Source organism: Macadamia integrifolia, unplaced genomic scaffold, assembly GCF_013358625.1.
Source record: "Macadamia integrifolia cultivar HAES 741 unplaced genomic scaffold, SCU_Mint_v3 scaffold_5A, whole genome shotgun sequence".
Taxonomy (NCBI): domain Eukaryota; kingdom Viridiplantae; phylum Streptophyta; class Magnoliopsida; order Proteales; family Proteaceae; genus Macadamia; species Macadamia integrifolia.
This window is the reverse complement of record NW_024870671.1, coordinates 177,747-188,776: the sequence shown is the minus strand read 5'-3', so window position 1 is coordinate 188,776 and position 11,030 is coordinate 177,747. Positions and strand designations below refer to the sequence as shown.

Here is an 11,030-nt window from a genome sequence, read left to right as displayed (position 1 = left end):
TGATCGATGTCTGGTTTGAGCATCTCAACAGTATAGATTGCTATTTCTTTCAGTATTAGTTTATGGTTTCTGTTGCTTGATGTTCTCTTCTTTCTGATTAGGTCATACTGAGACTTTAGACTGGAACTATTTCTAATGATGAAATCTATGTATGAAAAATACCTTTCTATTATTTGGGAAAGAAAGGCTGTAGTAAGGTTGTTTTTGGTGAGAGAGGAAGAAATAGCAACTGCTTCTATGTATTTATGGACTTTGTATCATTGCATAAATCAAGTTCATGCGTTGATGTTTGGAACTAGTTACATCTTACTGGTGCATGGTCTGAAGCTTTGATACTTGAGTTGCTAAGTTCAAGTCATGTGGATACCTGTATCAATTTGTTGCTTAGGCTAGAGAGATAATTGTCTGGTAATTGCTTTGACCTGGTTGAGTTCCTGATGTAGATCTTGAGTTTTGACCTAGGTGTGGAAGACTGGTGTTTGGTGAAAGGAAATCAAGGCTTTGGGTTATCTGATCATATTTTATTTTTATCTGAACAAGTATCATAGTTAACCTATACAGCAAGGCAACAGCAAAGTGTTGATGTCTGGCATTAGTTTTTGGTGTTTGAAGCTTGAGTTCCTGATGTGGATCTTTAGTTTTGACCTAAGTGTGGAAGACTGGTGTTTGGTTAAAGGAAATCAAGGCTTTGGGTTATGTGATCATATTTTATTTTTATCTGAAAAGTAATCATAGTTAGCCTATACAGCAAGGGCATAGAAAAGTGACGTTAGTTTTGGGTGTTTGAAGCGGGTATGAGGTGAGTAACATATTTCTCTGAAGATTCACAATGGAATGGGACCATGTTTATGCGTGTACATGCAAAAAAATACATTTTTGCATGCATAAATTTATACATAGATATATGCACATGTATCTATATATTAGTCACCACTAACTAATGCATAAGTATGTTCTTTCTTGATGCTAATGCAGTCTCTCTCTCTCCATTACAAAATAGTTCTTTTCTGGACTGTGGACACAGACAGAAAATGTTAAAATGGCATGCCTGTTAGTTAGATTTCAACAAAGCTGTTCTTTTTTTTGTTCTTGGTTGAATAATGTCTGAGCCCAGAGGAAGAATCAGGTAGTCATAGTGATGCGTGCAAGGATTCCATAGAGAGAAAATAGGAAATTAAGATTAAGAGAGGGCTTTAGATAAAAGAAATTAATAAAATATAAAAAAGGATAGGGTTGGTTTTACGGACGAAGCCATGACGTCCCGGCCTATTGGGAGGTAGCCGACCTCTTCTCAAGATAAGATCAAGAGATAATTTAGGATTTCATTCGTTGCCCTACCTTGTTGGTCATTCCTCTTAAATAGGATAGAATGACCGTTACAAAAAGTTACAACATCTTACTCCACTAACATCACTTCTCTAATAACTCCTCCTATAACGATAACTCACACATAATTGAAAATTCTTAAACGACTGAAACCTATCTCAAAATTAACCATTCCCGCTTATTTGTGCACGTAACACATAGACTCATATAATTGACTTGATATTTCTAGTTTAGTTTCTGAATTGATTGGACACTGCATTGTGGGATAGAGAAAGTGCATATCAGGAGATGCTTAAACATTTTAACCTTCTCCTCTCCAACACCCCCCTCCCAATAGGGGAAAAAAAGAGAGGGGGGGGGGTTCCGGTACCAAACAAGAAATTAATTTAATGGATGATCTATGGACATTCCTTAGCTATCTAATTTTTTGGGTCAGAAAATAATTTGGAGATTTATGCTTTGCTTATTGTGATCCTCCTGATGAAGGTAACTCAGCAAAGCTGCTCTCCCTCCTTTAGGGTTTTGAGATTTGCCCATTCTCTACGTTGTTGGGGCGCTTTTGAGGGTGATGGTTGTGAGCTGTAAGATGGATTTGGCTCTAAGACACTTCACATTTTAAAAGTAAGCAGCCCATTGGCGAAAAATAGGAGCTCATTTCCGTGCCATGTTGCATGTGATAGATTGCTTGAAACTTGTCGCTGTTGGTGGATGCTAATGTTGCATAGGTGGATTTCTTTGGAAAATTTTCCTTCGCATTCTGTTTTACTATTTGCGTTTTTTATGTTTATATTCTAGGCCTCTTTACATCATAGTTGTTATTTCAATTTGCTGCTGGTATACTTTTGGTTCAAATTTCTGAAGCAGGAGAAGAAATCCAGTTTTTCAAATTAGTGCTGTGCCTGGTTTTCCCCCTGTGATGCATCATGAAAGTAGAAATAATGACTTGAATGAGAAATATTGGATAATTTGACGATTTATTTATTTATTTATTTATTTCATTTCCTTGGGGGTTTGAACCAACATCTCAGAGTTGTTGGTAAATTTCAGTTTCCAGGTTTGAATGAAGATTAGAAACCAGGAATTGCATGGAGCATCTGTAATCTGAAGCTAGCTCTGATAGCACTGTAGTTAGTGTGGTACTTGTTGATGGAAAGGAACAAGCATGTCTAGATTGATGACACTAAATGTGACTGTTTACCCACATATCCCCTGCTGATGCCATTTCACTATTTTTCCTGACATGAATAGCTTCAAGAAACAAATTATGGATGAGGATCCCATTCCTCAAGTGGTTCCATTACAAGCTTGTGTTGGTGGAATTGTTCGGTATATACAACTTGGGAAAGGGTTCTCTGAACCGCAATTCCTAGGCCTACAGACTTTCATATTTTTTATTCATTTTATTAACGAAAAAAAAAAAAAAAAAAGTGAGTACTGAGTAGGCATAGAATATGCCTTAGGGTCAGAGAGCCTTTTCCCATACAACATTTAGATGCTTCCACTGCCTACCATGGTTGTACATTTTAGTTACGTATAATGGCTGTAGAGGACTACCATAGAGGATTGGAACCCTTTGGAAATGGATTTTGATTTCAGAATTTTGGCTCTTCTGACACCCTATAGGTTGATGCTTTCGGTGGCTCAGTTTCTGTGAGTAGAAGAAGTTGGTTTTGTGTTGTATTAGAATTTCCCTCAACACACGCACAACCAGTTGATTGACTCCCATCCTCCCACCAGCCTAATCAGAGATGGTTAGCTGATGTGTTTGTGGCTTTGTGGTATACAACTTCACTTCACAGGAAAGATCTGGGATCTCTAGATGATTTTTTTTTCACCAGAAAATAAAAAGTCCCTATCAAGTTTCTGTAATCAACCATGGGATGTCAAATAATTCTACATCAGACTTTTATCAAAAACTCCATTTGTTTCTAGGTAAAAGCCACATTGAAGGAAAATTCACTGGTAAAATCAATAAAAGAAATTAAAAAAAGGGATTTAAGGGTAAAAGTATTGCTTTTATTACACCGGTTTACTTGGAAACAAAAATAAGAGAAAATCAGGTAAAACCGTTCAGCCTCCACAAGTGCCAGAAGGCAATTGCAAGACAAGTAGCGGATCTGTTGAAGCAGGTTATTTGTGTTGTGCTGAACTCATGATATATAAATAATAAAAAATAAAGAAAGTATAAGAATCTTGGGAGGGCAAAATTGTTCAATCTGGCCCCGATATGGCAGCGGTGACTGATTCCGGCCTCCTTCGCTGAACTGGGCAGTTTTGACAACCAAACTGAAAAACAACGAGAAATTTTTTACAATCTTTCAAATTATTAAATCGGAGCTGTAACACGGTAACGCCCATAGGCCAACAAATAGTATGAACAGATGATGCAAATTGGAAATATAAAAAAAAAATTGCGGTATTGTTCATTTCATCACTCGTCACTCATCAATGATGAAGCTTACATTCTTTGGGATGATGAAATCTGATTAAGACCCAGCATAAGCATATACACAAAATATCACAAGCATGTAATTCATAATATGCCAAAAAAAAAAAAAATTGTCATACGTGTCTTGATAGACAATGAGTAACTTTTCCGCATCTCTGTATTTGAGAACAGTATCAAAAGTCACATCCACTCTTGTTTCTTCAGGTGAATACATTCTCATCACTTGAAGATTTTCTATGTACTTATTGCTGTTAGTCTTGAGAACTACAATGGATCCATGGATTAGTTACAGTTATGACTTATGACTGCCTAAATTGGTGAAAATACATTGGGTAAACAGGGTTCTGCCAGAATCCCCAGCTCTAAAACTACATTGGGTACGGCAAGTTTGGTTCGTGTGAATTTGTTACTCGTCACTGTCTGATTCAAACTCCACTGGCAGTTCAAGTGCATCGATCGCTGCAAAGTATGCCTTCTGCTGGTCAATATAATCTTGTGGAAGTGAGAAATGCTGCTTCTGCAGACAGTTCAGGCAGATTTTGTGGGGATAAATTACCATGGAACAGTCCAGATTAATATGAAAATGAAGACCAGAAAAAAAAAATCCTGAATTATGTAACCGATAGCAGTAGAATGGATATGCAAACTGTCCTGCAACATTTATCATTGATAGTTCCCTCTTTATATTAACAGGTAAATTAATAGATCCTGAATCTGAATATATGGATTCCCCAAAAGAAGGAAACAATACTAACATTATAGAATTGAACCCACACCTAAAATTTAGTGAGAAAAACAATTATTTCACTTTATTTTATTTTGAATAGAGAGCAAGCAAGTCAAAATTGCTCGACTTGACTGCTAACTTTCTATGACTTCATGACGAGTATACTTGCTCATTTAACACCGCCCCCACTCCTTCCCCAGCGGCATGTGTCTGCTTGCTCTTTTCTTCTGTATAGAGGTCTGGAGTGAGGCCTAACCCCCATTACAAGTTTTTATTTATCCCACTTGAGCAACAATATTTGTTCAAGGGTATGCCCAGGGGTGCCATCCCTCCCCCGTGCAGCATAGTTCAACTTCCTAACCCCATCATTATTTATTGTTTTCCCCCATTAAGCAACATTTTTTTAAGGGTATGCCCAGGGGACTGGAGTCTCATTCTCAAGCGACCATTCTAAAATGTGTTGCTAATAAATCTGAAAAATAAATAAATAAATAAATAATGGGTGGGTGGTGAAAAAAAAAAAATCCTGTTCGCAATATATCCATACCAAATAACTTGTGAAAGAGGAAAATTAAGTGAACCGAAATTGACTGTAGTAAAGTGTTATATTTAAAGAGTTCAACCCTAACTTCCTACCAATAAACAAGTAGACCTTGGGCTAGAGGATGAGAATAAGAACCAACCTTTTTGCTTCTTGGATGGGAAGCAGCACTAGTCTTGGATTGACCAGCATCATCATGTTCTTCATTCATCTTATTCCTATTTGGAAGACAAAGACACACAAATAATCTTTATCTATGCATGTCCAGGGGACAAATAGGTGTGGAAAACGTGGTTGAAATAAAAACAAAAATAATCATCAGCAAAGATTTTCATTTCCAACAATCAATAAGAACTCAAGCACAGAAAAAAAAAAAAGAAAGGCAGAAGAATTTTATAAAGGAAAAAAGTTGAGAATAAATCATAAAAGCCTGAGGTCACTCTAGTCTGGTAGGTAAGAGAGAAAACCAGAAGGTCTCTTGTGTGTACCCTGATATATGCTTTGAGGAGACATTTCAGTGTTCTCCCCTGTGTGTGTGTGTGTGATGAACAGAGAAACAGCACAAGCTCCACAGTTGAGAGGGTGAAAGAGGTCTCTCTCTCTCTCTCTCTCTCACACACACACACACAGACACACATATTATTTGAATGCCTATAAATCTGGAGAAGGATAATACCACACACCAAGGATGGTGGGAAAGGAAGTGAATTGAAGCATGCAACACACCTTTCTTTCGGGCAAAGTGCTTGTTCTTGGCCGTAAGACTATTTTTGGACTCAATCTTTTGGATCCTTTTACTTCATTGGAAGCATAAAGTCATTATTCTGATCATAGTTTTTAAGGCGCTGGTAAGACGATGCCTTAGCAACGCTTTGGCGCTGATGCGGTCACTCCATAAAAAATAACCAAAACAAACAAAACAAAAACATGATTCACAAACAGGGTTTGGATTTTGTCAAGGGTTTTAAGAAATGGCTTTGAGAATGAATCAAGGAACAAGAAAGAACCACTGATCCATGCGACCATATTCCTCCGGCAGGGTGAGCTTCATTCTTTTTTTACGGGAGTAGAAATATAGTGGATGACCTTAGGACTTAGGCACTCATTTTGGCATCATAGAGGTAAGTATAATAAATACTTGTATTTTTTATGTCTTCTTTCTTTCTATTTATAATTTTGTTTTATAATTATGTATTTATATTATATGTTAATATGTTATGATGATTAATGATTGATGATTGATGATTGATGATTGATGATTGATGATTGATGATTGATGAAGATGAACTTAGTTTATTCACTTTATTGATTTGTTATCTTGATGAATATCTTACATTGGTATGAATATGAACCTTTAATATTTATTTAACATATGAGTAATAGGATTCAACTAGGATTTGAGCCAAATAGATTGATTTTCTAAGAAAATTACACAGGAACGCTTTAGTCGATAAGGCGACGCTTTATGCCCGCCTTATCTCAAAGGCGCTCTGAAAGACCCACAAACGCCTCCGTTGCCTTACCGCCTTAAAAACTATGCTTCTGATGGAGTTTGAACTGACTGTATATATGCATGCTCCTTTCCACTCTTAACTTCTCAATGTTGTAACAAATTAGTCATATCTTATTCACCTGAATTGCTGGTTTAGCACAGCACCAGCATGCAATTGTTTGCTGTTGATTATGTAATCCAGATGGGTACAGGCTTAAAACATATTTCATTAATCTATTATTCAATACAAGTGAAGAAGGCGGTCAATTGATCACAGCTGTCAATGCATCACCTAGGCACCTAGATTTTTTCCCTCCTCCAACGCCTAAGGTCACATAGACACTGACGACAATGCAACTAGCAGTCATGATCATGATAAACCAGTTAGTGAACAATCAAACTTTTGGATCAGCAGATGTACACAGTTGTTGTACTGCTGAACATTCATATAAGCAACCCCACGCTGAATAAAAACCAAATTTATACTGAATAAAAACCATATAGAAACTGTACCAAGCTGATATGGTATTAGTATTGAAATGTAGGCATTTTTCTTGGTCCGGTACAGTTTCGGTATCGACTCTTGGCCTGCTGTACCAAATACTGTACCAGTTGATACCTTTAGTTGGTTATACACTTTATACATTCTCTAATATTCCACACAATGTTTAGTACTACACATAATTCAATCAAAACAACTTAAATATGCATTAGGAATGTATAGACATCAAATTATAAACCATTTCATCAATCACACAATATACATGATCTGTTACAGAAAGTCAAATAGATCAAGGTCAACAATACAAGCAACAAGTCAGCCAACTCACCTCTATGCTCATCTTAGAATCCTAGACTCCTAGTATCACATCAAGTTCCGGGCAGGATCTAAACCACAAGAATGTTGTTGTTTCTGCTGAATCAATTTGAATGCCAACCACCAACTTAAAAATAGAAAATGAATTCCAACTCTATCAATTTATAGATCAGACTATGATGTGTAACATATAAAACCACCAAGTATTTATCCTTTTATGTTTTTGCAAAAAATAGTTTTGGGTAAAAATGATATACCTCCAAGATTCTGATATTATATCTGAAATCTGATTGTTCAAAAGATCTGTTGTTCGGCTGATTCTGAGGTTTCCTAGTCATACAAGGAACTGCCAATATATGTAGATCCAAACCTTCGATTTTGCTGATATTTTCAGCATTCTTTCTAAACCTAAGGAGGACCACTCGACCAGGAGGGCCCACTGGTCTTATTAGCTGTTTTGTGGTTGTAGCAGTTCTTTTGGATCTAGATCTCTACACTCTGTTTTGATCCTGTTGATTTGGTGAATGATTTTAGATGTCAGCAACACAAACACACATAATTGTTGTTATAATTGAAATGGAAAATGATTTCTTACTGAAAAGAATGGATAAATCCATTCCATTTTCTTTATGTTTTTAAAGACACAATTCCTTATTTATAAGGGAAACAAAATGGAGATCCAAATTAAGAATCGTTTTTGGAATGAGTTCGCAATCACTACAATATAAATACAATAGTTACTGGTTGATTTGTCCTGAATTTTGGGTGTGTGACTAAAAAAAAATCCACATTTTCTCTTTCGCTATTGTTCTTGAGAAATGACCTCGTCTAGCCCATTCCTCGAAAGAAGCTTTTACGGGGCCCCAGGTCAACCTCCCCTTTTAGGTAGTCTTTTTTAATTTAAATTCTTAACTCATGGTAATAAGATAAGAGTTCTATTAGATAGAAACTCTACTACTAGTACTACAAGTAACTGTAAAAATAGAAAATAGCGTAGAGTTTATTAGTTAGAAACTCTACCACTACAACTAACTTCAAAAGATAAAAAACAGGGGAAAAAAAAACCCCAATCAACTAGCTGCTGAAACTCAGTTTAAGATTGAATCATGTTGCAAGAACTGAGTTCATTGAGTTAAATCGCTGCGTTAATGACTCAGATGATTTGACTTACGATGGTAGGTCTTCATTTCTGCATCACAGGGATTTGTAAAGCAGAAAATAAAAAATTTGGTAGTGGGAGTCAATTGAGTTGAGTAATTTTGGACTGACTGGGAGTAGGTCATAAGGGTGCAAATTGGTCCGGCCCAACCTAAGAATGAATACACCCAACTGTTTTGCAGTTCTCTACACTTGGTTTCAAGTGCCAACCCAACAGTTGGTCCAGGCTGGGTTAACGTTAACCCCTTGAGATCATCCTGGGGTAGCCTAAACCTGACCCTATATGGGCTGTTCAAATATAATAGTATACAATAAACAACAATGAACTCAGCCTTAGCACAACTTAAGGGGATCCGTGCAAAACCAAATAGGGAAATCTGAGGTCAAAACAAAATAGGAGAAATGAAAGTAAAAGGAAAGAGGCACATCCCAGCAAGTCAGGAAAATCTCAGCTAAATGGGGTCAGCTACATGGATCATTGCCCTCCAATCGGTTTTACCTGGTCATACTTGGGACAAGGCCTAGACTATGCATATCATTCCTCACTACATCTTCTGTGGTCATTTCAGTCCTGCCCTTAGCTCTTATCATTCTTTCTTATTGGGGTGTCCCCAGGCCTCCGTTGAACATGGTCATACCACTTCAAATGACTTTCTCGGAGCTTGTCATTGATCAGGGCAACTTCCAAATCATCTCTAATACGCTCATTCTTTAATTTATCTTTCCTAATTTTGTCGCACATCCATCTTAACATCCTCATCTTTACTACATATAACTTCTCTATATTAAACTTCTTAACCGCCCAACATTTCACTTTAATTTTCTGAGAAACATCATCCTCTATGTCACATTCCTTATTATGGTTGACCCCAGATATCTAAAATAATTACTTTGCGAAATCTCTCTCCTAATTTCACATATCATTATCCATCATAATGTGACTATTTCAAATATAATAGTATACTTTATGTATGTATGTCTAGTATAATTATCATTTTACAGCGACTGTTTTGGTACCATTCATCAAAATATATTTTTGTAGAACTAACTATAATTCTTCAGCAACAAGAAGCACATAGCGAAAGCTACCAAAAAATGTTGAGAGATTGGTTTCTGGATTGTCTTTCTTAGTCAATTAGTAAAGCCCTTGAAAATATCCAATTTATAAATTATGGAATATTTAATTGATCTTATAAATGCATTGTCTTTGTCTATAAAGACCTACATCTCCCTTGAAGTGTTATCTATTATTCAGATTATTTTTCTTTTACATGTTTACAGGATCTCTTAGGAATAAATAGTACATGGGCCAAACAACAGACCCAACAAGGTCCAAGCTATGGACAGTGTAAGGTTTGAGAATCAGGATTAATGTAAAGTAGTTTCTGTCTTTTTGATAAAACAGGCAAAGAGATGAAGTTGAGCGATATATGAAAGAGAATCAGAAGACAGAATATTGAAAGAGATCTTTTCTATTTCTTCCCTTGGGCCACATTCTAGAGACTACAATGAAGACTCAAAACTAAATTCACAAGATTATGTCAACGTCCCCACCCCCCCAAAAAAAGAATAAAATAAAATTGCAAGTGTCTAGGTACCCCTCTAATGCCTTGGGTCGCCTTGACAATTATGAATAATTGAATACTCTTTCTTTTGTCATGAGAAAAAGAGGGGCGGGCCGGGCCGGGGCGGGTCGGGCTGGGCCGGGAGGGGGGAGGAATGATTTGTTGCAGATCTTATGATTCCAACTAATGAAGCTTTGGTTCCCTGCTGTCAGTAAGCCTAGACCTGGGCTTCAACTTACCCAGAATTGACAGACTATACTTCTGCTAATTGTCTGCTTAAGTTACAGTTTGGCGAAGGATTAATTAATATATAGAAAGCCCAATGACTATTTTTTACCAATTTATTGTTAACTTTTTAAACAAATATTATTTGAAAAAAAATCCTCTTTTCTGAAGTAAAAGTACTGATGAAAATCTGTCAACCCAATTGGACACCTAATGGACGATGCCCACCTGAAAGCAAAGTTGGGTCAGGGGGAGAGAGAGAGAGAGAAAGAGAGAGGTAGTTCATTTCTCTTCTCATTTCCAACTGCGATGGAACTGTGAAATGTCACCACATATGTGGTTAAACTGTAATGCAGGAACCTTCATTGGAACGAGACTGAGGTCATCTAATCCAAGGTTATCAAGGCGAGGGAAGATGGTAAAAATCAAGGCAACACCAACAAGGAGACTCCTAGGCACCAGTCCAGGCTGAGCCGCCTTGATAACTATGATCAAATTCAACATGGCATCGTAATTTACTTCGATTTATTTTAGATATTAAACATCCATTTGTATCATAAGAACAAGTTTGTACAGATATTTACAAGGTCAATACAGATCGTCAAAGCATCAAGCACAGAAAGTAAGGAAACAGCTGAATTTGATACACTAATCATGCATAATTGAAATATAAAACATAATCAACCGATTTAATGAAATTCACAACCCACAAACACCACACCCCCCCCCC

The 11,030-nt window shown here is 36.7% G+C and overlaps 1 protein-coding gene across 2 annotated transcripts in view; it reads right to left on the bottom strand.

Annotated features, from left to right (window-relative positions):
• Positions 1-3,209: 3,209 nt before the first annotated feature.
• Positions 3,210-11,030, bottom strand: part of LOC122071713 — an 8,783-nt gene continuing 962 nt past the window's right edge. Inside the window, exons 3-4 of one of the 2 annotated variants that reach the window (XM_042636097.1) lie at positions 5,186-5,261; positions 3,210-3,612 (exon numbers count right to left, since the gene is read on the bottom strand). In XM_042636097.1, coding sequence (XP_042492031.1) covers positions 3,538-3,612; positions 5,186-5,261 — 151 coding nt within the window. In that variant the 3' untranslated portion in view covers positions 3,210-3,537. Of the gene's footprint in view, positions 3,613-3,885; positions 4,293-5,185; positions 5,262-11,030 lie in introns of those variants that run through there. The other variant, XM_042636096.1, reaches the window with a different exon arrangement.